This window comes from Neomonachus schauinslandi, unplaced genomic scaffold (assembly GCF_002201575.2).
Source record: "Neomonachus schauinslandi unplaced genomic scaffold, ASM220157v2 HiC_scaffold_313, whole genome shotgun sequence".
Lineage (NCBI taxonomy): Eukaryota > Metazoa > Chordata > Mammalia > Carnivora > Phocidae > Neomonachus > Neomonachus schauinslandi.
In genome coordinates this window covers 76050-102019 of record NW_025409012.1, presented here as the reverse complement: position 1 = coordinate 102019, position 25970 = coordinate 76050, and the positions used below count along the sequence as shown (strand labels likewise).

At 54.0% G+C, this 25970-nt stretch overlaps 1 protein-coding gene across 1 annotated transcript in view; it reads right to left on the bottom strand.

The window, feature by feature from the left end:
* Nucleotides 1–24361, bottom strand: part of LOC123323716 (glutamate receptor ionotropic, kainate 3-like) — a gene marked incomplete at its 3' end in the record, with an annotated part of 151267 nt that extends 126906 nt beyond the window's left edge. Inside the window, exon 1 of the mRNA XM_044912186.1 lies at nt 24247–24361. Coding sequence (XP_044768121.1) covers nt 24247–24361 — 115 coding nt within the window. The remainder of the gene's footprint in view (nt 1–24246) is intronic.
* Nucleotides 24362–25970: the final 1609 nt, after the last annotated feature.

The window sequence follows — 25970 nt, the reverse complement described above, 5'->3', positions numbered from 1 at the left end:
ATGGAAAAACTGAAGCACGGAGAAGTTCAGAACTTGCCCAAGGTCAAGAGCCAGGATTTGAACCCAGGCAGCGAAGCCCCATGTCTGGACTCATAATTAGCCGGCCCTGCTGCTTCACCCAAGGTAGGCACACTTAGCCCAGCACCCGCCTTCCCTAAGCATGCAATAAAGGTACTGTTATGCCTAAAGGAGGGGGGTGAAAGGTCAATTTCCAAAACCTGCCTTTTGGTAAGGATTCAGTAAGATGACACACAGAAAGTTCCCAGCACAGAGCAGGGGCTCAAAAAAAATGTCACATGAATGGATGAATGAGTGAACTGAAGGAAAGACCATGGGTCTGCTCTGGCTTCCTGGTTCTTCCAAGCAAGGAGGCTGATGCTGTAACTGGCTGTCATTCCCCAGCAGGGCTGCTAATGAGGAGTCTCTCACAGATAGGAGGACACCCAGCAGCAGGTGGCTGTGGGTACAATTTGCCCTGGAAAAGCAAGTCTGTTCTTGGAGGCTTAGGTGGAGGCAGCAACTAACTTTCCTGCTACGGAACCTCTATGCCATGGACCAGAAGCCCTGCCAGTAGTCCCAGAAAGCTCCCCATCCTGTCCGGGTGGGTCCTGGCTCGGGCAGTGGCCCGGGGAGCCGTACGCAGAGAAGAAAAATGGGACAGGAAACGGCACCAAGGTTTCTGAGAAGTGAAAAGTGTAGAGCCCTGTCTTTGTGTGGGAATGAGTGCCAAGGGGACACTGCCTACTGAGTTTTCATCAAAGTAATTTATTGATCAATACAGCTAACATGGCTAGTTCAGCGATTTTGTAAAAAATAACCACGTGTTGGATGCAAGGAGCACTTTACTGGATTGCAGGGAGAGAGGCGCCAGGCAGAATTGCCTATGTTTTATGGGCTTCTGGGAACCAGACCCTGGCAGTTCTGTCCCCGTGGCTTTATCTTCATGACACCAAAACACTGGGATGGAGAGAACAAAGAGGGGCCGATCTTCCAGATGTTTTGTCTACCTGGCAGCAAATATCAAGACATTTCTGTGCAAGGTCACAACAATGAACCTGAAACCCTTGAGGCAGGGAAGAAGGGTTGGGCTAGGAGAGGCCCAGGCTCAGAGCCGGGTCACAAGGCCAGAGGGAAATGGAGCTGCACATTTCCTAAGCACCAACTCTTCACCAGAGCCCCAACTAAGTGCTTTGACGCTTAGCACGTCTCCTGCATTTATAGATGAGGAAAAATGAGGCCAGCCTTGTGCTCCCAAGGCCGCAGAGCCCCTAAATGGTGAAGGAGTGGTTCACATTCGGGCCTAAACCAGGGTTTTCTTGATCCTACTCGTGTGACTTTGAACTAGTGAGCTGGTCTCACGGAACATCAGTCTCTTCAGTGCAGACTGAGGAGCCTCCATCCTCCCCCGCCTGCCGAGCTCACCAGTGGGAACACTGAAGGGGACAAAGATGCACATGCGCTTGGCAAACCGGAGAGAATTCTGCTACCTTAAATGACGGACTCTCTTCTGAGGGTTCCCCAAAGCGCCCAGCCTGGACCCAGACACTAATATGTGTTGAATCATTTATCAGGGGATTGAACCAGATGGCCTGGTGTCCCATCCTCAAAATTCCAGATGCCTCGAATAGCGTGTGTACTCTTCCCCCCGAGACGTGGGCCATACGTAGGTGTACACACTGTGGCACACACTGCATGGAAGGAGCCAATCAGAGCCCATCAGAGCTGTTTAGCTCCCACCTGCCCCCAGAGTGATGAAGCCCCTGGAGACCTCCACCGGAAGTCCACTTACCTGGAGGCTGGGGATTTGGCAGAAGACATCAATCTCCCTGGAAGCGATGCCCCTCCCCTGCAGAAAGCCCGGTCCTCCGTGGGCTAGTGCTGTGGCCCCCCCACCCCACTGCTCTACCAAGCAAGTGTATGCTTGGGACACACCTGAGTGAGCCCCTGCGCTGGGAAGAAGGGTCACTCGCCGAGAGCAGCTCCACGGAAGAATGTACCAAAGAACAGAACGAGGCTGAGCCCCAAAGCCTAAGCCGGCCAGAGGAACCAACGGTCTAAAGTATGAGGCTGGTCTGTACCTTGGCCCAGAATCTGTGCCATCTTGGTTCTTGGGCACAGGACCTTGGAAACCACCTCCTGGCTTCATGTTAGGCCCACCCCCTTGTTCACCACATGGGCCTTCTCTCTGTTCTTCGGCCACACTCTTTCCCGCTCCCAAGGCCCTCACCTATGCTGTTCCCTTTGCCTGGAACGCTCCCCTACATCTTTCACATGGTCTTTCCTCTCATTCTGCAGGCCTCCGCCTGAATGTGACCTCCTCGGGGAGGCCCTCCCTGCTCCCAAAAGCATAGAGTTGTCGCTCAAGTATGTGCCTGCAGAGTATTTGCTCTAATCCCTAAGTGTGCACTTACTTGCTTGTTTGCTTGCTTACTGTTTGTCCCATCCCAGACTAGACAAGATCCCATGAAGAAGGGAATCTCGTCCCTCTAGACCCAGAACCTAGTGCACCTGGCGCATAGTAGGTGCTCAATCATCACTTACTGAATGAAGGAAGGAAAGACGTGGGTAGGGAGAAAGGGAGGAAGAAGCCAGGCAAGCAAGATGAACTATAGGCCGGCTTCGGAGAACCAACCGGGATGGGTATATTCCAGCCATACGAGTTCCTTTTCTGGCCGATTCTCAGACATCTCTTCACATGGATCCCATTTAGATGATCTGGTTCCTCCAAGATAATGCCATCCAGTAACTCAGTGAACCCCACCCTGCCAGGCTGGTACAACCTGAAGTCTTTTACATATGGCGCCCATCCACCAACAGACGGTAAACCACACCGAGTGGCCTCTGCTGAGCAGATGGGAACTCAGGGAGGCCTGAGTTACTGGTGGGGCACCAGAGAGAAGCAATCCCCAGGGGGCGTCTAGACATCAGAACCTGCCATTTTGATTGTGAGGTCGTTCTGACCCCACCGGGAGTCTGCGAGCTTGTTCATCTCGGTACCAAACATGCTTACTCTCCCTTTCCCCTCTCTGTCTCTCTCCCATCTCTTTGTCTCTCCCTGTCTCCTCCATTCTGAGTGTCTCTGTCTCAATCACAGGCTTCCTCTTCCTGACTCACTCTTTGTCTCTTGCTCAGAATTCATCCACATTGGTTCATTCAGGGATGAAAACAGTGGGCTCAAAATAGAGTCTAAACATCCTGTTCCTGTCTTAGCATCAAGGGATCCTGAAGCCCAGGAAGCTCCTGCCCGGATTTTATCAGGACTCTAGGTTCAGGAATCTGGAAAAATCCATACTCCACAGTACTCTGTGTGTTCTCTAAGGAGGTAGCCACGTCCTAGTGTGAATAGCTAAGGGCCAGGGCTGTGAGGCTGACCTCCATGGCGCACCCAGGCTCTGCCACCTACCGGCTGAGTCCTACGGGCCAGTCCTTTCATCTCCCTGAGCCACAAGCTCTTCACCTGCAACATGGGGATACCTGGACCATCTCACAGGGTCATGAAGAGAACTAAAGAATGAGCACCCAGAATTGCTCTATATTACCCGGCACCATAAGTGCCCAATAAGCCTTGGTGGTCGTTTTTTCCTGGTCTTGGTCTATTAGTTCTTTTTTTGTTTCTTTAAGTGTGAACCTGTCTGCAGAGATGGGGCGATGAGAGAGGCAGTGCTGTCCACCCCGAGAGCAAGGAAGCCTATCTCCCTGGAGAGCGTGTGCTAAAGCACAAGGAGGCTGGGGGCCTCTGGGAGGCCCCTGCTCGGACTCTCCTCAAGCCCCCCGAGGGGCTGGCATCCGCCCCAGCAAGGGGGCTGTGCCTCACCTTTTAACAGTGTTGCAAAGTCACTTCCAGCTGGCACAGGAAGCACTGAGCCTGAGGGAGGTAGAATGTTCCAAGGTTTTCTCACTCTCTTGCAGGTCTAAGCCCCCAGGAGGTGGAGACACGGAATCTGCTGACGTGTGGCTGGGGCTGACAACCCCGCATGACCTCCTCAGCGCTGGGAAGAATGAAGGCTACTCAAACAGACTTCCACAATCTGACCTTGAGGGTCACCGCAATTTCCAGAAGCAGAGACCTTCAGGTCCCACAATGGTGCGGGGCTGAGCTCAGCCCCCGGGCAGCGGCCCTGAACTGTGTACCCAGGAGACTATGCGCCAGGGAGAGTAAGGCAGCCACGCCTCGTCCCTGCCACGATATCCAACACCATCAGCCACAGCTATTCTCCCTAGGAAGGAACCTGCTGTCAGACCCAGAAAGGCCAGATGTCTAGAATCTCAAGCTGGATGTGTCTGGGCAAGGCGGGATTCACAGACACGATCCTAGGCAGAGCTGGCCCTTCATGCCTTGCTAAAGCTTCCCTCTGCAGCCACCTCCCAACCCTTGACACCAGACAGCCCACCCTATCACTGTAGATGCCCCTGCCAGGCTGCAGGCACAGCCTCTCTCCGCTCTCCCCGACCCTGGCCAAGCAGAAGTGGAGGCTGGGCAGGGCCTCCTACTTTGCATGCCCGCTCAGAGCCCGGAGGCGGGTGGGAAAGGGCATGTGTCTGTGTGGCCTATTATCCATGCCTGATTAGTGGCTGGGGGTGTGTCGGCAAAATGGGACAGGGCGGAGGCAAGGACAGTGGTTGTTAAAATGCTCCCACAGCGCTCTGATGCCCCCACCACATCCTGGTGCCTCAAAGGCACAGTAATGAGAAGGGACTCCCAGCAGATTTTCGGCCTGGAACGTGTTCACTTAACTCTGGGTAATGCTGCCATCGAGATACACAGCACCACTCACAGCCATCCAGACGCCCGAGGAAGAAGAGCCGGGAACATCCTAAACATGCCACTCACCACCGTCCACTGCTGGGAGGCCCCATCCCAGCCTCCAGCCCATCCGTGACTCGGGGATTCGGTGTGATCTGTCTGGCACTTAACTGTCTACTGTGGGCTTTGCTTGGTGCAGCTGCTGGGAATACGCAGGGACATCAAGTTGGAGCCAGGCAGACCGGCATAAAAATCTGTCAACCACCCCTTCCCAAACAGGTCCTTCCCCATGCTCAGGCTCAGATCCCGCCTCTGGAAAGACAAAATAACTGCACCGACCTTAGGGATGTTGTAAGGGTTAAATGAGATGGGGGGGGGGGGGGCTCAGTGAACATTAGCTCTTAATATCATGATAAAGAGGAACGAGATAAGGTCCTTGCCTTTGAGAAGCTCCTGATCCACGTGGCGGTCAGGGACCCCGTGCCTTGCGGGAGCCAAAAGGAACCCCACGGGGAAGCAGGATGGGGCGAGACACAGGCATTTGAAATAAACGGCCCTCTTGCTCTGCCTCTTCTTCGCTCCCGATAATAAAAACACAGCTGCACAAAATGTTTCACCTTTCCCTCTCAACGCCACTGCAAGCAGGGCTCGTGCATGACTGTGAATGGCCAGTCTCAGGGGATGCACTGTAAGGATAGGTGGGGGCTATGGCATGTGCAAATGGAGGAAAGGAAGCCAGAAACCCAAAATTTTATATAAAACATCCCAATTTTGGAATGTTGGCTAACTCAACTTAAAAAACTAATTCAAGTTAAAATTAAATTGATGGGAGTGGGGGTGGGAGAGAGCAGAACCTAGAAAAGGAGTTCAGGAGGGGAATTCCTTAAATTCGAGGCTAAGAAGTTTGCCTTCAAGAGAGCAAACCATCAACAAGATTAAAAAAAACAAAAAACAACAAAAAAAACCACAGTCAGAAGCAAACACAAGAGGTCCACAAGCTTCCACTTGAGCTCTGGGGTGACCAGGGGGTCAAGGGGAAAGAGATCATCTCTGCACCCATGAGGAGTGCTATAAAAAGGGGGCTGGAGCAACACTCTGGGAGGCTCAGGGAAGGTCGTGCCACTGCCCGGGTGCATCAGAGGAGGCTTCCCGGAGGAGGTGAGCCAATGACAGAATAGGAAGTATGAGAAAGAAGAAATTCAGCAGGAGGCCAGGGAGGAGGGCATTCATGTGGGAAGCACAGAACGCAGACGCAAGAAGTCAGAAACAGCCCCACCTGCCTTGAGCTGACAATGGTTCTGGGTGTGAAGAGTTTATGTAGAGTCCTGGCTGGACTGGCTGAGGGCAGCATCTGCCAGTAGTGGAGGACTGGGCAGAGCCCACTGAACGGTGAAGTCCTGAAGGATGGGGGTCTTCCAACCCACCCACTACCCCAAGAGAGGGGCACTGGGGGCTGTCCCTGCATTTCTTGCAGCTGCCAAGAAACGGAATCCAGGTGCCCTCGCTTGAAGAATGGGGACAGGTGAGGAGCAAGAGACACTGGAGGGACCAGGCTAAGAAAGGCCTGGCCGGGTGGGGGGGGGCAGGAATGGGAGCAAGAGATCCTTGGGGATCCAGGAAGCTGGGAAGACACCTTTCCCAAGCTTTTCCCTTTTCCTGACCCAGGCCACTCACCCCATTTTCTGCCCAAATCTGTGTAAGCAGATTCAACAAATATTCCCTGAGCACCCACTTTATGCCAGGAACTGTGACAGGTCTTGGTAGCCGTTATTTAAAATAATAGCAGCCATGATGATGGATGACAATAATGGTATCAAGGAATATTTCTGAATGCTTTCTCTGTGTGCACTCTGCCAGGCTCTGTTTCCTCATCTCTAAAGTGGGGATAAAGTCCCTACCTCTTAGATCTGCTGTGTTAAGTGAATGAATGTTGGGAAGATGCTTAGCACAGTGTCTGGTACATCGTGAGCCTTTAACAGATCACTCGTGTTATGTCTAAGAGCACAGCAACATTGTGTTAGCACGGGGGGGGCTGGAGATGGAAAGCATAAGGCAAGCACAGCCCGGCCAGATCCGTGCGCCTGTCCCTCCCGCCCCTGATGCAGCAGTCCTCAGTGGCACTGACCCAGGCATCTGTCCTGCAAGTTGAGGTCTCCCTCCCCCCACCTTCTGCCAAGGAGAAGGAGGGTTCCATCCTCAATGGGAGAAAGGTTTCAGCTCAGCCACGGAGAAGCTCCTGGCCCCTTAGAGATTTCAAAGAGGAAAGTGGAGACAGAGTCCCCTTCTCAAGCCTCCCGGCCGGGCTGTCACAAAGACCAAGACTTGCAGAAGGCCTGGCCAGGTGACCAGACTTCCAAGCCCCATCCGCCTGCTGGAGGAGACTGTGAGCAACCCACCACCCACAGAGTGCTCATCACCTTGCACACCACGACACGGAACACGCTGAGGGTTTTCTGGTCAAACCAGGGAACCATGCAATGGGGCGGAGGCCCAGCTGAGCTGTCAGACAACTGGATGTGGCATCCAACGACAGAGGGCTCAGAAAACAGGTGCATGGCTCTGGGGAGGGTCCAATCATGTACCATGGCCTGGCTTCCAGTGCTCAGGCCTGGGGCCAAGGGAACAGTGGCTTCTCGGGAGAGCCCTGGACCAGGATTGAGGACACCTGGTCTCTTAACCAACCCTCCATCTGCCCCCACACATCTCCCTGTCCTTTCTCACCTGGACTACTTAAAGAGCTTCCTGATGGCCCCCCAGTTTCCACTTTCACCCCCATGTAATCACACCACACAGCCACCAGGATGACTTTTCAAAGGCACAAATCTGGCTATGTTGCTCCCTTCCTACAGTCCTCAATGGCTGCCCAATGCCCTTAGGATAAAGTCCAGCCTCCTCACAAGGCTTACAGAGCTTTATATGAAGCCCTCTACTCAGGCCTTATTTTTCCACATCCCCCTCCCTTTACTCTATTCACACTGGACTTCCCTGAGTTTTTTATTTTTATTTATTTATTTTTAAAGATTTTATTTATTTGACAGAGACACAGCGAGAGAGGGAACACAAGCAGGGGGAGTGGGAGAGGGAGAAGCAGGCTTCCCGCCAAGCAGGGAGCCCGATGTGGGGCTCGATCCCAGGACCCTGGGATCATGACCTGAGCTGAAGGCAGTCGCTTAACCAACTGAGCCACCCAGGCACCCCACGGACTTCCTTGAGTTTTTTAAATGCAAGTCTGAAACACATGAAATTGCTGGTACTTGGCCACGTTTGACCTACAAAGCTGATAGTTTCCTACAGTTCAACTTAACACAACTGTCTGTCCTTGGGCATCTACACATGTTATCGCCTCTACCTAGAACACATCCCTCACTCCTCCCCATCATCCTGATATCACTGTGCCTTCCTCCTCCCTCAGGTCTCAGCCCAAACGTCACTTCTTCCAGAAAGCCTTTCCTGATGTTCCCCTGAGCAGACTGCTCATCCCTTCTGTAACAGGCCTTGAACCCGTAGTGACTCTCTGATGTCTGTCTTTCCTGCCAGATTGCAAGCTCCATGAGGACAAGGACCACGTCTGTCTTGCTCATCTTGAGGGTCCCAGCACCTGGCCCAGGGCTGGCATGTAGTATGTGCTCAGTAAAGGCTCGCTGAGGAACAGCAGCTCGTGTGCTTGTGTGAATGGGACAGAGCCCCGCCCCTGGCCAGCTGTACGACTTTGGACCATCCATCTCCTATAGACATCGGTTCCTACCTCTGCAAAAGAAGGTAATCACACCTACAGCAGAGAGACGGGCAAATGAGATGGCATGAGGCGTGCCAGTGTATTTGGTGTTATACTGCTCAAAAACGTTGACAGGTCCTTCCTGGGGCTGGCTGCAGCCACTAGTCTCCTTCCTGACCCCTGGGCACTGCCAAGGGACGAACTGCTGCAGGAGACAGAACAAAAAGAGTCTGACCTTAAGACGACGCCTCACAACCACCACTCTGAGCTCAGAGTTTGTGAGTTGGTGGAGTCTGTTTCAACAGAGCAGGCATGTTCCTTTCAGGCAACTTAGAAAGCCTGGGTTTTTATAGCCTCTCTAGCTGCACAGCTGGGGATGCCTAGAATTTATAGTGAAAGGAACCCAGAGCCCCTCAGTAACATCCCTGGCCAATCTGTTCTTGATTACCTCTCCTAACAGGAAGCTCACTACCCCTGAGGTATCTTACTTAATCTTCAAATAGCCCTGACTATGAGATGGCTGGTGTTGAACCAAATTCTGCCTTCTTGGGCCATCCTCTCACTGGCTCCAATTCTCTCTGCTGGCACTTCTAAGACCAGGTTTGCTCACCCTCCTACACAACAGCCTTCAGAGATTAACAGATGACAACCCTTGCCTTCACATCTCCAAGCTTTGGGTTCTGACCTTCCTCTCAGTCTCCGTACCTGTACTACAGGGCTGGCGAGTGCTGGACCTTACTCCTCTCCAGGTGGGGCTGACACGAAGGAGGAGAAAGCACCAGCATCTGTGCTCAAAGAGTGGCTGCAGGAGCCCCAGACCTTCCTTACTGCAGGCCTCAGATCCAGACTCTGGGATCAAAGTAGCACACAGAAAAACCACCTTCTGCCGGGTGAGTCAGGCTCAAAGTCTGCCGGCCCTCTCCAGCCTCTGGGGGAGATGGATGCCTGTGCTGACGGATCACTCCAATGTGTTAGGTAGATAAAGAAATTGATTATTCCATAAATCACTGTCTCCATGAAAAAAATCCCCATTTTTTAAAAAGGAAAATATTATAAATCTGCCCAAGCCCATGTGAGGGCAAGTGTAGCCATTTCAGCTTAATTGTTTGAGAGCTTCTTTGCTTCAGCCCTAGAAAAAAAAAAGTACCCGAAGCTACTGGCTCCCAATCGAGATGTTCCTTCCCAAACTCCACAAATGGCCATGTCATGTCATGGGTGAGACGGATTTACATTGCAGCAGGAAGAATGTGAATCAGCCAGAAAGAAAAGCTTTCCCACCAAAGGAGACAGAACCTTTTCTTTTGAGACAAAAATGGGATGCTAACCTCTATCCTTACCTTTCCTCCCTACTTACACACACACCTGCCCCATCTAGAAAAGTTGAAGGTTTCATTCTGACAAGAGACAGGGAACTGGCCAAAATGAGCCTTGGGTGGGGGCGGGCCCGAGGATGGGGTGTGACAGCTCAGGAGTGAAGGAATCCTCAGAACAATGGAAGGGATGGTACATTTTAGAAGGAGCAAGGCAAGCAGGAGCACGGGCGTGAAAGGTGCAAGGGAACAGATGTGGCTTCCCAGCTGCCTCTGCTGTGTGACTTTTACCTTGTTCCTTCCCCTCTCTGAGCCTTAGTGCTCCTCCTTAGAGCACCCAGGAGAATGAGGAAGATCCCAGTGTGGGGCTCTGGTCTGCACTGCATGTATCTGCATGTTCAAGGAACCAGGCCCATCACTGAAGGTCACCTACATGGACCTAGCAGGAGGCCACCGAGTTACCACCAGGTCCTGGGAGGCTGCTCTGTGCCCCCAGATCCTCCACAACCCCCTTCCTGGTGCACTCCACAACCCACGGAGTGGGCACTCCATAAATATTTGGTGAATCAGTGAGTCAGCCCAGAGTCCATGTGAAAACAGCAGGAAATAAACACTAAATTATAAACAGCATAAAAATAGCCACATTTCCAAAGCAGATTTTTCTGATTCTGTGAATCCGAGCAGGAGGAGAAAAAAAAACCAAAACCCATCCCCTCTCACTGAGATCTCTCAAGCCAGGGCCCTGAAGTAGCTCTGCTCTGCAGGCACCAGAGTCCACGTTCCCTCTGCCCGATCCACATCAATCTGCTGTGTGACTGAAAGGTGCCATCTTGCCTTCTCGGAGCCCGATGACTTAAACATCACTCCTTGTTCCAAGGCACATGCCAATTCCTCTGACTCTGTCATTCAGATACTCTCGGACTCCTATGCCCTTGGGCTTCTAGGCCAGGTGTTCCAGCCAGCTCCCAGCACCGCAGTGACAGACAAAAGGTCCCCCTTTCTTTGAGGCATGCTGAGGCCACTCACAGAGTGCCTTTCCTGTCTAGGAGAGACCTTTGTGGATACCCAGCCCCATCGCAAGGTTTCTCAGACACAACCAGGTGGTGGAGCACCTGGTACTCCTGGGGTTCTTTGGGGAAAACCATGAAGCTGTGACACATTTAATTCCCATCACCTGAACGAGGAGTAATTTTATTTACTGGCAGAAAATATGGCTCTATTATAGGTATGTAGGGTTCCACAATTCAGGAAATAATAACACACAAAATACTTTTAAGAAATCACATTTAGCAGGATAAAAATACATAACACAAGCCTACTTACCAAATGCGATGTGAAAGATGATGCTGACAAGCTGAGCAAAGACGCTTGGTATCAGGTGTGATCTTTGACAATAGAATGTTCACTCGTTTTGTCATCTGCTACTGGTCCCTAGCAGACGAGCTGTACAAAGCACCAAAGGCTTAGGAACAATTTACGTGTGTGTTTGGTGGGGGGGGGGGTAGAGAAAATTCTATCTGTTCTCTTCATTTTCTTTTACTGTGAATTACTTGATTTGAATGACCACAAGTAATCATTCTTACTAGCCTACTGTATGCCTGCTAAACACCTCAGTCCAGTTTACGAACCCCAGAGTCCTAGAGGAATAGCATTCGGAGAAAGAACGCCTGTTGAGCAAGACCTTACGACAACCACATCACCCCTGCTGGAAGAGCCAGCGGGCAGATGGCGCCCACTCACTACCCCAGGGCCTGATTGCTCTCCGTGGTGCTGAACACAGAGGTTGGGGTGAACCTTAATCTCCCGGCCTCTTGGGGAATTACATAGGGTATATCAATTATCTATGAGCCTTTCTAAACACACATGAATCTGGTTTAGTATTTCTCCCTCAATGTGGAAAAAATGTTTTAAAGGTCTGTTTTTCAGCCCTGGAAAAATTTAGTCTACCTCAAGACTGCAAATTTAAAGCTTCAAATGTATGTGAGTGTATGTGAGTGTGTGTGCTGTGTGTGTGTGTGTGAGAGAGAGAGAGAGAGAGATAGGAACAAGGATGGAGTTTCCTTAATAAAGTGGGGGGTCAGAGACCCATGTTTTCATCTGATTTTCCTACGGCTCACCAAGGGATGTGGCACAAAGTATGTCCCCCTTTTGGTCCTCAATATCCCAATCTGTGATAGGAAAGAGGAAAGACAGGTGCTGTATTCCTCTAGGTCCAACATTTGGGGGGCCCCTCCTTGTGTTCTGGCTCTTCCATGAACTCAGAGACTGTCAACAGGATGACCTTGCCTGGCCTTCTTCAGCACTGAAAGATTTCCTGGAGCTAGAGGGGGACACAAGCCTCGGTCTCTCTTGCAACAAGCCATGGATTCAATCTCTCTGCTCAGCTCTCCCCGAGCCCTCCATCCCCATGGACCAGCCATAATTCAGCTAAACCTGAGAGTTCACCCATATTTTATTTACTGATTCGATGTTACGAGACAAGTAAAATAGACGGCTGTCACCTCCATTAAACTGGGCAGGAAAAATGGCCATGTAGGCAACAGGCTCTTTCTGCTCATAATGTGTCATCTGTTTCCTTGGGGAAGGAAGCAAGAAAGGCGGAGGCATGGCCTCAAGGGAGAGTCCAGTGCTGTCGAGCGCAAGAGGGAAAGCCCAGGGCTCCACTGCAAACCTGGCCCGGCCTCACTCTCGGCTACACAGATACAGTAGACCCGTCGGCCCAGTCCGCCAGGAATTGGGAGCACCACCGAAGTCTTCAGCTCCCCACTGACCCAAAGGAAAGTCACTACAGTCACTCATCAGGCTTTGGGATAAAGAATGGCTGTTGAGCCCCACTGTGGGAAGCGTGTGCTAGAGAAGCAAACCTCCAAGTGGTCATTTCTTCAAAGTACACAAACACACGTGTACACACTCACACTCCCAAGAACCCAGATGATGCATGTGACCCCGGGGCTAAATGGTCCAAGCGGACAATACAGCCTGAACCTCCAGGTCAACTGTCAACACCTCTGCTTTACACGAAGCTGGCAAGGAGACCTGTTGTCTACACATCCTAACAGAAGGAAGTGATGCGGTGAAGGCAGAAAGCGGAGGCCCGACCGAGGCCCGGCCGCAGAGCACGCGGCACAGCAGCAGCCCTGTCTGCCGGTTGTCCGGAGTGACCTGCCTGGTAAGGACAAATGGCAGAAGTTCCCTGGTCTTGGTTCAGCTCCCAGAGGTTAGCCGCAGAGATGCTGAGGGAGGGGTGGGGAGGAGGGACCGGTGAGGTCAGGAGCTCTTCTTCAGTTTCTCCTTGAAGTAGACATCTCGCGTCTCTCTCGAGAGAAGAATCATCATGATACGAACCAGACAATGGATGTAAAGACCAATCTAGGCCTGAGGAAAAGAAGGACCCACTCCTCTAAATATTCCAGTTTTGCCCAAGCTAGCTACATGGAAAAAGTCTTAGCATAGAAGGTGCTGAATTAAGGTGTCAGAACACCACAGACTTCGCTAGAACTTTGACTTGGTAGAAGAATCGAACGATGTCTTTCTCAAAATCCTGCTGACCAGATGGAAAAGGTGTGGAGCTAAGTTACAGGGCAGGTAGGTGAACTTCTCCTCAAATGACTGTATCCATCAGTGCATTCATCTGTTCAACAAATAGTTGTTAGTCCCTTACTACGTGCCATGCGCTATGCTAGAGGCACTGGATGAAGTGGTGAATAAGCCATCTGGGGTCCCTGCTTGTACAGTAAGTGCTATGACAAGGGAAGTATGGGGGGTTTGAGGGCCCATCAAAGTGGGCAGGCATCAAGAAAGGCTGAAACCTGAAGGATGACTAGAAGTTGTCTGGGAAGAACAGCAAGAGCAGAGATCCAGGGTGTAAAGGAAGGCACAGTGGCCCCTGCAGACTTGGGTGCTTGGTACAGTGGAACAGAGAGTGTGTGCGAGGCAAGGAGGGACAGAGTCTAAGTCGGCAGGTCAAAAAGGGCCTGAAAGCAAAAAGGAAGCTAGCAGGGTTTTGAAGCTGGTTAAAGTATAGGACAGTGGACCCAAGATCACTGAATTAAGCCAACGGACTCTGACCCTGGTCATTTCCTTCCTAACGTGTTGATGGCAGAAGGGAGGGCAGGCGGGTTCATCCCAGGCTCACATGGCACTAAGCATGCCAGACCACAGAAAGGGAAGCCACAAAAGCTGCACCATCCAGAACAGAGGCTTCCAGCCCCCATCATAGTGTAGGCCCACAACCCACTTAACCTCTCCACCACAGACCCCAGGAGTGGGAGGACGAAGAGGGTGAAATTCACATCTACCTCCTGAGGATGGAGGGACCGGAACAGGCTTTGGTGGTCCAGAAACACTGAATGAGAATAACCGCCTGAAGGTTCAAAGATACAGGATTTACCGAGGATAAATGACAGGTCCCGCCTTTAGGCTCGAAAGATCAACTGCCAAAGGGAAGATGAGAGTAGTTATAGATCAGCAGCGACGCCTGTGCAAAAGACCAGGTGATCTCAAGAGACCACCAGCTCAGCATAACTCGGCAAAGCAGACGGCTGCTGAGAAGGCAGAGATAGTGGTCTGGGTTATACAAGGAAACGTGGAAGCTGAGATCCGAGGAAGCAGTGCGCTTACTGGGTGCAACTCACAAGCAGCGCTGTGGAGAGCTCTCAACACCATGCAGGAAGAACGGAGCATCTTTGCTGGGGGAAGAACTGAGCATCTTTTTTTTTTTTTAGAACTGAGCATTTTAGCTTGGAAAAATTTAATTTGGAGAAATGCCTTTGCATTTCCATAGGGTTGCATGGTGGGACAGGGAGCAAATCCGGACCAGAATCAGTGGGCATGGTGATTGTAACATAAGAGTAATGGACGCCATTTGTTGAGTGCTTACCACCGCTGTGGTCTAAACACTTTATAAACATTAACTTACTTAATCCTTATAACAACCCTGTGAGGCAGGTACTATCATTATTATTATTACCATGAGAGATTAATTTGCCCAAGATCACACGGATGGGAAATGATTGGAGGCAGGCTTCAAAGTCAGGCCCGCAGATTCCAGAACCTGCTAACTAATCCACGATGATAGACTGTGAAAGTGCACGGACAACTTCTCTTGTGCCAGGCAGATTCATTCTCACAATGATCCCATGAGGTCAAATCTATCGCTATCCCCATTTGACAGGTGAGGAAAGCTAAGGCCAAGAAGTTAAGTGACTTACCCAAAGTGTCAGAGCCTGGAGGGGGGAAAGGGTTTAAACTCAGACAGGTGGATCTCAGAACCTCTACTCTCAACATCCAAGTTCTGCGGCCTTTCCCAGAACTGCGGGGAGACAAACTTTAGGGGAAAACTTGCAACAAAGATTGGAATCAGCCAAAACATCTGCAGTAAGGAAGAGAACAGGGTCCAAAGTAGTGAGCTTCCTGTCTCAGGTGGTATTCAATAGAGACCAGAGATCCATCTGTAAGGGGGGGCCCTGCAGTGACTTAGAACAGTGGTCCTCACAGGGTAGGCCCCAGATGAGCAGCATCAGCATTATCTGGGGCCCTACTGAAAACGTAAAATTCCAGGCTTCCCCCCAGACCTATTGAATCAGAAGCTCTGCAGGTGGGGCCCAGCAATCTGGATTTTAACGAGCACTCCAGGTGATTTTGATGCATGCTGATATTTGAGAACCAGAGGCCTAGAATGACCCCTGGGGTCCTTTTCAGCCTAGATTCTGTGATTCTCCACCACAGACAAGAAATGTGATGCCGTGGAGCCCTGGGAAGTCCTTGGCTCCCTGCTCCTGCTTTTCCACCCAATTGGGCAGGCTTTTTGGAATAGCATATTTCAGTTCTGCAAAGCAGATGCAGGAAGGCTTTGCACAAGTCTCCCTTGCTCCCATATTTAAAGAGCTCATCTCTGCAGTTGTTCTGAGAACTCTATAAACCCCCTTCCATCAGCAGCCTGTCTGCATCGGTCCCTTTAATAGCGCAAGACTTAATTGTCTCCTATGGATTGGAACCCCCTTCACACAAACTAGCATCTTAGCTCCTTCTTGCTCCCTTTTTTCTCCTGCCTTCCTTAACTACCATTCAGCTTGGCACCAAAGGATTTGGAGTCGAAGCTGCCACTCACGCCGGATCTCACTCCATCTCATTATCTCCAAACTGTATGATCACCATGGGGACTCTCTCCTCCCCAGCTCTTTCCATTGGCCTCATTACCTGATGTCTCCCCGCAGAGCCAGGAGTGTCTATCCCCTGGAGCCCAGCCTCCAGCCAAAGACCCTCTCTGGGCTGCACGGGCCTGCCCAAGAAGCAAGCTTCAACTCCACATCCAAGAAGGACGGATCAGGACTCCCTGGATCAATTTCTAAAGAACATCCCACAACCAGGGTCTTCTTGGCTCTGAACACAGGCAAAATACATTTCAATGGTAACACTGCAAATATAGGGAAGAACCAGCACCCTCATGGGCTGCAGGTATGTGATAAATAGCAGGCCAGGAGGAGTCTGGGAGCTAACACACAGAAGCATCCTGAAGGGCACCTCTCTCTCTCCCTAACTTGGTGGGTAACGGTTACAGGCAGCCAGACCCTACCATTTCCGCTATGGGGCACATGGGTGTGCGGGCAATGGGTAAATGCCATGTACTAAGCTGCATGGAGTACTGAGCACAAGGGTTGGCACAAGGCAGAGGGTACATAAACAGCAGAGAGCCTCAGAGCTCATGGAGACTGATGGCAAAGACACGGCCCCCACCCTTGGGGGATCCTTTCTCTCCTGACATTTATTAAACATCAGGCACCATGCAAAGAGCTTTATACGCTTTATCTTCTTTAATCCTCACACTAACTCTGTGAAGATGATACTGCAAGGTTCGGCCATATGAAATTTTTGCAGGTCAAAAACATCTGCATATGGATCTGCCTAAGAGTAGTATTTCTACCTTGTAGATGAGGAAACGGAGGCTCCAGGGTAACGTGACTTGCCCAATGTCACAAGGCACAGACATGCAGACTCAGAGTCTAACTCAGATCCACCACATTTTCCCAAACCCCATATGTGCCATGATGTTTTGGGGTGCCAAGAAAGAAAAAGATCCTGTAGATAACCCCAGTTATGACATGTGAGACACACTGATTTCAGAGAAGTGGGAAGATAGAGGCAGGAAGTCCATCTTAGAACCAGTAAAATACATTATCTGACTCCAAAACAACTCGTTCTGCCGCCTGGTAGTGATGGTGAGGGAGGCGCCCTTCTACACTCTGGGGCAGCTCCTTGTCTAACGGGGGAGGCAGGACATGCATGCACCGGAGAGAGCCCTAGACACACCCACAAGCCTAACTCCGGCCAAGGTCAGTCAGCACCGGTAAACAAGGCAGAGATGTCCAAGGAAGCAAGGGGGAGAATGTGGCAGAGGGACCTTTGGGGAGAGGGGCGTGCCAGGCTTGGAGTCAGAGGCAGGGGGACCCTGTACATAACTCCAAAGGAAATAAAACAAGGCAAAGGCTGGGGCCCAGCTGCTCTGTGCCATAGCTGCTATAGAACGGGGCCAAAGGTTAACAAAAGCAAAATCAGAATGACCTGTCGTCCTCAAACCCAACCCCTTGGGCCTCACCCCAGTGTCCCCACTCCCACTCAGGTAGGATTTTGTCTCTGGGGCACAAAGAGAAGCAGAAGAGAGCAGCACAGGGGTTGGTCCAGGCCCACGAGGCCCTTCGGGACGCAACGTGTCAGCAAGCACCCGCTCCCGCAGTCAGAGGCACCAGCACAGGGTCACCACGGAGAGTGATGACCTTGTCATCAGAGTCCTGCCCCCTAGCTGCCTCACTCGCCTCCCCCTCGTCCTGGCCCCCTGCTGGAGTCACACTCCCCGAACACCACCAAGGAGAAATGCTGATCTTTGGACAGCATTTAAGCTTTTCTGCAAAGACGCCCTACCTCTCTGACTCTGTGAGTCAGATGGTGTCATCCCCATTTTACAGATGGGGAAACTGAGGCCCTGGAAAATAACATGACCCCTCCAATTGTGCCTGTCCCAAACCTGTCACCTCTCTAGGGGCTCTCAGCAGTGCAGTTCCCACAACAGTTCTGTCCCTGGCAGCCACCATCAGGCCAGTCTCCCTGCGTCCCCCGGAAGAAGGAACATGGTGAACAAGAAGGGTCAATTTGAATTTGCCTTTGCTCGGGGCGCCTGGGTGGCTCAGTCAGTTGGGCGGCTGTCTTCGGCTCAGGTCGTGATCCCTGGGTCCTGGGATCGAGCCCCACATCGGGCTCCCTGCTCGGCGGGAAGCCTGCTTCTCCCTCTCCCATTCCCCCTGCTTGTGTTCCCTTCTCTCGCTGTCTCTCTCTAATAAAATATTGGAAAAAAAAAAAAAAAGAATTTGCCTTTGCAAATTCGGAATGTGACTTTTGCTTAAAAATCAAATGACCATAGGGCGCCTGGGTGGCTCAGTCGTTAAGCGTCTGCCTTCAGCTCAGGTCATGATCCCAGGGTCCTGGGATCGAGCCCCACATCGGGCTCCCTGCTCAGCGGGAAGCCTGCTTCTCCCTCTCCCACTCCCCCTGCTTGTGTTCCTGCTCTCGCTATGTCTCTGTCAAATAAATAAATAAAATCTTTAAAAAAAAAAATCAAATGACCATAAAACCCATTAGCCTGGAAAGCATGTTGGAAGGGAAAGGGGATGGGATTGGGGAGGGAAAACGGAGGTGAGGGGGAAAAGGAAGAACAAAGAGCAATTCACCGACCACCTGCTCTTGCCAGCTCACTGACAGATGAGGATGGAGGTGAGGGGGAGACAGGGATGGGGCCCTTTCCTCAAGGCTCTGACGAGGGCTTTGAGGACCACCTGGTGGCTGCCAGAGGGACATGGAGGCAGGAGTCCCCAGAGCAGAGGGATTCCTATGGGGTGGGGGGAGGACGAGCCATCCCCAGGGAAAGTCCATCCTTTTTTTTCAGGCTTGCATTGGAGTGTTGGGCAGAGTCCAGAAGCCCAAACAAGGGAGGATGGAGTCCGTGTAAGTATGTGTGTTGGTGGGAGGGGTGGGAAAGACCACCCATCCTTTGCTCTGGAGGAAGCATGCCCCGTGGTCCATCAGCAAGGACAGCGCGACTCTGCAAACTGGCACTGCCAGGGTTAAACGCCGCAGAACCTCCACAGCCCTCTCTGACACCAGGCCAGACAGAGCCCAGCCCTACGAGGCCACACGCAGCGCCCAGAACCATGGGGCTGGGGGTGCTCCACTCAACGCCTCTGCAAGGCAGTGCTGTCACACCTTCCAACCACACAGTCAACCACACAGGACCTGGAGCCGGGCTGATGGGAGTTCCCATCCTGCATCTACCACTCTCCGGCCCTGTGATCTCGGGCAAGTAAGTGACTTTGCCAAGCTGAGTTTCCCCATCTGCAAAATGGAAACAATGACTGCAGGGTGGCAAAGGCTAAATAAGATTGGGGGGCGTTCAGCAGCTGCCTTTATTGAGCACTTACTATTCCCCCGCAGGACTGGTCAGTGTTTGGAACCTCACGGTACCTGGCACCTGGTAGTGCTCCATAAACTGCGGCCCTTGTGTTGTCCCTGTTGTTGTGCAGTGATTTGCTGTCGCTCCAGACCCAGGTGGGGTCCCAGGCAGGAGACACACACGGATACCTCAACACAGGCACACTGCCCCCTGGTGCTGCTGTTGGGGAATCGGCACCTAGGAGAAGGGCAATTCCAGCGAAGGAGCCCGGACCGCTGTGTGCACCAGGGCCCCCAGGGCCCATCCATCCATCCAAAGCTCCAGCCCCATCACCCCAGCATCAGGAGGACAAACCCTGCTCCTGGAACTTCGGTCCTCATTGTTGTTGGGCGGGGCCTGGACAGCTCCAGGCTCCTCTCTGCTGCTGTTGCTGCCCAGCCAAATGGAGCACTGGCTCTCGCCTCTCAGCAGTCCCTCGGGAGGGCCCGAGGCAAACAAGGTGGGGCTTGGGCTGAAGCCACAGGGGGCAGGGGCAGCTGTCTGTAACAGGATGGAGGAAGCGTGGCCTCAGCAGATCAGAAACAAAGCCAGTTGCTGAGCACAACCAAGTCTCCTCCTAAAAGGGCACCCCAAGCAGCCTCTGCCACTTCCCGTGTATATGGCCTTGTAGCCCACCCCCAAGACGAGGGAGAGTTCTAATGTCCACAGGGGGACATTAGAAGGAATCTCTGCTTCCTTCCACCCCCCCAACCCCTGAGGGGGCTCTGTTTCCTAAAGCAGGGACACAGAGTGCCTGTGGGAACACGGGGGACTCAGGTAGGCTCACAGGCCCCAGAAAAGATCCTAAAAGCAGCTAAGCAGCCTTGCATTCCTGAAGGGGTGGGAGATGAAGAGCTGCCCCTCAAAGCCCTTTCAAAATAGCACAGCGGGCTGGACTTCTGAAGTCAGCTGTCATGCCAGCAACAGGGGGATGCAAGTGACCTTGGAAGAGCCCAGTCAGGACACAATGCCTGGCTCACCCTGCATAAGCCACCTCTAAAAACCCCAGATCATCCTGATGTCTAAAGACTGTTCAGCGCAGTGCAAGGTAAGCATCAAGAAGAAATTAAACTCCAGCTTTGAGGAGGAGGGAAGCCCGGGTTGACAGGAGCGTCTGGGCTGGAAAGTGGAGGCAGAAATTCCTTAAGTTAATGCTTCCAAGGCCCCTTGGGCCACTCCCAGGTCTTGTCTGAAACTATTTACTTCCAGGGGGGAAAACCCTATTGATCTTCATTCAGCTCCTGTCTGCTCCTACAAGGCGGAAATGTCTCAGCGCATCACCAGTCATGGTAAGAAATTCCTCATTGTTTTACACGAGGCTCCCAAACTCAGGAGATGAATGTTCAGGACCATTTGGGTGAACTGATCGCAGGAGATGCGGACGGACGGGGCTGGCTGGGGGACCTCTGGGGGAGGGGATCTCATTCCCCAGGGACAGACTGCTGCGTGTGCCCACTGGGCCCCCCAGCCCAGGCTCGGGGCCCGAGGGCTCATCTGTTCTGCTCCGTCTATAGATACTCAGAGAGTCCCGGACTGAACCAGCCCTTCCCTGCCACCCCCACCCCCACCACATACACCTGCTTTATGTCTCTGCAGTCATTTGGCTCTGAACCTCCCCCTGGCTGGCTAGAGATCATCACCATCCACTAGAGCTCCCCAGCTGCTGCTACCACTGTCTGGTTCCCTTTTCAAGTTCCAAGCTGGCCCTCGATCCTACAGTATGCATATAACATGAGAGCGCCTCAGGGAACCATGAAACCTACAATGTCACGGACAGGGCAGTCCCCACCAGTCTCCACTCAGAGGTACTTCAAAGCCACAGAAGATCCCACACTGTCACAGCCAACCCAAAGGGTTACAGATGGGGAAACTGAGGCTCGAGGTTGGGGGGACAGTGTGATTTGACCAAAATGGCTCAGTAAACGGGCAGAAGACAGAGCAGAAAACCCAGGCCTCCTAACTCCCAGCCTAGGGCCCCTCCACTTCAGCTTCTGGGTCACGTAACCAGGAAATTCAGATTCCCCCGTGAGGTCAGTGAAGCCCATCTGACTGAGAGAACCCATGCATCACACTGCTTTCCATGAGTTAAGGCCAGAATCCATCTCAACAATAACGATAACAGTAATAATAAAACACCAAACAATATGCCTTGAAAACCTTCAATGAGCAACACTTGATAATCACACACAGATACATCTTCCACATATTCATATAAAATAATCAATGATCATTTTTTCCCGCAGACTACAATCCAATTACTCTCTCTCCCTCGCTCTCTCCCTCGCTCTCCTTTGTTACTTGCAAACCATCCAAGCAATCAATGCCTTGACCTCTCCCTCTGATAGACACAATTACAAAAAGACAGAGCAATGCAATTCATCTATTCAAGATGGATTGTTTGAACACTCTGTCACACTGCTGAGCTATCTATCTCCTTGTCTAAGAGGAAATTTCAGCCCCCAAAAAAGACACAAAGAGAGGGGCGGGTATGCTGCTCACCGGCCCAGAAAGCCCCTCAGACACCTGCAGGAAAACCCTCTCCCAGGCTGGTGCTTGGGGATGCCTGCCTGCTGGAGGACTCGGCCCCAGGCACAGCGGGCTCAGGCACCGGTGTGGGGAACCAGAAGCACCCAGCACGCACCGGAGCCCAATTTCCAGGACCTCAATTCCTGCAGCCCCAGCCAGAGTCCTGGATTCCCATGGGTGGATCAGAAAAGGGAGATAGTATCAGACCCAGCCGAGGCAGTGTGTTTGGGTTTCGGCATAGGACTGTGTGTGTGTGTGTGTGTGTGTGTACGCACATGTGCACCGCGTCCACTGTGGTTCCCTGGCTCCAGCTAAGGCTCCAGCCTGGGCTCAGATGATGGAAGTTCAGCTCCCCAGGAAGCTCCAGAGAAGCCCAGAGGCTTCAGAGCCTTCCCATCCTCCATCCAAGCTAGCACAGCTCCGGCGGTCACATTTGGCATCCGCGCAGCACCCCAGTCCTGGGGCTGGGAATCAAATGGGGCAGGGCTCTCAGATATAAATGGCTTGGGCTGACATGCTAATTAATCCTGGGGCTTAATACGAAGAAGATTAGAAGAGAGGAGGACTTTGCCATCCTTAATTGCATTATTACAAACTGAACCCAAGAAAAGGGCAGGCAGGCTGGGGCTTCCCCTCAGAGCAGTGAGGAGCCCCCAGTGCAAGTCAATTTCACAGTAAGAGGGGGCAGGTTAGGATACATCATCCTGCCCCTCTTTGGCTCATCCTTCTGGGTTGTCCTCATCTGCTCCTGACTTCCTGGGCCCCCAAAGACCTCCATCCCTGAGGCAGGGCTAGATCATACCCAGCTCTCCCCCCCCCACCCCCTGCAGAGGGAAGAACCAGACAAGAGGAACCTGCAATGCGTGGGACGGACACACAGCACCTTTGGATCTCCCCTCCTTTCTCCCAAGGGCACCCTAAAAACAGGGAAGGAAGGATGGAATAAAGGAAGTGCTGGCCCACTACTAAGGACAGCCTGCCCCTGGAATGGTGATCAAACTGGGAGCTGGGGCAGGCAAAAGAGCTGAGATAGAAGACGTTTTGTGTTTTGTTTTGTTTTGGTTTGATTTGGTTTTTTGGCTTGCCAAGAGCAGCCCTGGCTGCAAACGGTTAAGCCTGACCGTGAAGGATGTCCCCAGAGACCCGTGCCTGGACTCCTCTGCCTCCGGGTTGGGTTTGAGTCTGCTAGGGTCCCGGAATGGATTGAAAGACCCCAGCGTGGGCAGCGCTTAGGACTGCGCTCTACCCGCATCCCGATGGATGTTGAGTTCAAGAGATTGTGGGATCCAAGAGCGAGCCACGAAGACAGACCCCCACCCCCAGATGCCTGACCACCTCCTAGGAAAACCTCAAGTACGGAAACCAAGCCCAACCTCGGTTCCCTGCACCCCATCACGCCTCTAGCAGTCCGCGCCCGCGCCCGCGCCCGGGGAAGTGCCACAAGGGAGGAAGGTGGCCCTGGCTCAGCAGAAGCTCTGCCTGCCTGGTGCCAGATGCTGGTGGTGGTGCCTCAAGAACCCAGGCGGCCCAGGTCTCCGGCCTGGCGGCAGGCGCAGGCCCTGCGTGGCCGAGGCTCCCGCGTGGCCAGGCCGGGCCCAGCCCTGGCGGGCGCGGGCCTGACACCCGGAGAACCCCCGCACTGCCCAGAGCGCTGCCCACAGGGCGCCTGGGGCGGCCACAACAAAGTTAAAGCCCGGGGTGCGAGAAGAGAGCGGAGACGCGGAAGCCCCAGAAAGCCGCGCGCAGCCCCGCCAGCCGCCGCCAGCTGCGGAGGGATTTCGGCTAACTTTAAAAAGCCGTCCGCATCCCTCCCGCCGCCTTCCCGGCCGCGGTGGGCAGGCTCCGTCGCTCCCTTCCCCCGCCCCCGCCGCGGGCGACCGCAGGAGCGACCGGCGGGCGGGGGCTGCTCCTCTTCTGCCCTAAGCCGCCCGGCCGGATGGGGCCCCCCCGAGGCCGTGGGCGGCCGCCGGGAGAGGAGACCCAATGCCCCAGTCCTGCGAAGCCGTCGCCCGCGTCCCCGCCGCGGCCGCTGGAGCCGTGCTCCCGGTGGGGGCGAGGGGCCTGCCGGGAGCCAGGAGGAGAGAGAAGTTGGCGCCTTCCCCAGGGCTCCCGCTCCGCGGAGAAGCCGCGTCCCAGAACTCGGTCTGCGGCCGGTCATGCTGGCAGTCGCCGGGAAATGCGCCCGCCACTCGGGTTGGAGCTGGAACGCTTCGCTACTCTCAGCCAGGTCTGGCCTCTCTCGAGCGCGCCAAGGGCCCCTCGCCCGCCGCGGCCCGGCCGCCTCCTCCCCACTAAGTAAGGCCCCGTGACCTGGGCTTTGGAACTTTGTCCTCACCGGGACGAACTCCCGGTGGTCACCCGGCCCCGGCAGCCCGGAGAGATCAGGAAAATCTCTGGGGATCGCGTTCATTGGCCCCGCATTCCCGCCCCCGCCCGGGGCGCACAGAGACCCCCGGCTCCGGGGAGCCCTTACCGATCCGGATGACGTGGGGCATCCCGCGCGAGTCCGGGATCCAGAAGGCGCACACGAGGAGCCCGGCCCAGTATTCCCAAACCAGACTCCGGAAGCGCCGCCAGGGAGCGGTCATCGTTGGGCGCCGCCGAGCGTGCCCGGGGCGCGGCCGTGGTGGGCTCCCTGGGGCGGCAGCTCTAGGCGCGGGCGCGCAGCAGCCCCCGAGGCGCCGCCTGGCCCAGCTGCCCGGCTCCCGAGCGCCGCTGCGAGTGGGGGGCGCCCCGCGGCGCCGCGCACATCTTACTGGGGGGCCGCCCCGCCGGCGCCCGCCCCGCCCGGCTGCCGCCCACGGGCCGCCCGCGAGCGAGGCTCCTGGGCTCCGCCCGGGCTCCGCTTGGGCTCCGCTCGGACTCCGCTCCGGCTCGCGTCGGCTCGGCTCCCGCGCGGGCTCCCACCTGCCCTGGCTGCCGGGCGCTGGCGGACGGGCTGCACGCTTCTCCGGCCGCTCCTCCTCCAGCCGCCGCCAATGCTATGGCCCGGGCTCGCACAAAGCCCCGGAGTGGAGTTGCACGCGCGCACACACTCCCTCCCAGCCCCCTCCCCGCGCCCTGCCTCCCGCCTCCCGCGCCGCCCGCCGCCCGCGCTCCCTCCGCGCACTCCCCCGCGCACACACACTTCACACTCACGCCCGCCGAGGCGTACACTCGCGCGCTCACACCTGCGCAGGGGGCGGGGAAGGGGACCCTGGACCCGGTTTAGGGGGACGCCCAGAGAACGACTCTCCTCGCTTCCCAGATGTCCCCATCCGCCCTGCCGCCCCTAGTCCCTTCAATGGCGAGGGCACGGAGCCTGGGAGCCGGGCGTGGAGCAAGAGAGCTGGCACCGCGAGCTGGGCGACGGCAGCAGCCTAGCGGCCCGACCAGCTGGAGGAGACGCGCCCGCGGGAGCAGAGGGACGCGGAGCCCGCCGTCTGCGGAGTCTCGCCTTTCAGCTCCCACGCTGCGGGCGCAGGCTGGACGGCGGCGGCCGGAGACCAACCCAGGAACCGGTTGCCCTCCCGAAGCCCAGCCCTCGGGGAGGCAGAGTTGGGGCTGGGGCTCCTCCGGGGAGACAAATTTCAAAGAGAATTTTGCACGCTGGGCTCGGGGAGCTGCAGGATCTGGTAGAGGTGGGACTGCCCAGGCCAGACCCTCTGCCGTGGAAGGCAGGACTTGACGGCGCCCAGCCGCCACAGGGCTTTCGGAGGAAAACGGTTAAATCTTAGACTCCGAGGGCATCTGAAATGCACCCTGGTACTTCCCATCCCTTGTCTTCCCCCAATTGTGCAGGAGGAGCTACCTTCTTTCCCTTTCCCCCTGAGAAAGAATAAAGAGAAACTGTCATTTCCGTGGGATGGAGCAATACCCATGGGGGAGCAAGCTAGAAAGGGTTAAAAAGAAAAAAAAAAAAACCTTGTTTATTAGCAATAATAAATTTTTTTTCAAGTGGCGCTGAGTGTCGAGGGAAAGGAAAGGCTGTGGAGCGAGTCTGGAGCAGGAGGCTGGAAATTACGCAGTTAGGCGAGTTTAATGACCTTTTTGACAGAGACAAAGCGGTGCTGATACAGTAGATAAATAAACGGATCTGTCACCGGGCAGCGGCTAGGCTGTGTGTGAATTTATTTTTCTCATTTAAATAATTTGATCTATTCCATCATTCCCAATCTCTTCCATTTGCCAGCTGTCTGGTAAGAGCATGGCCCCCAA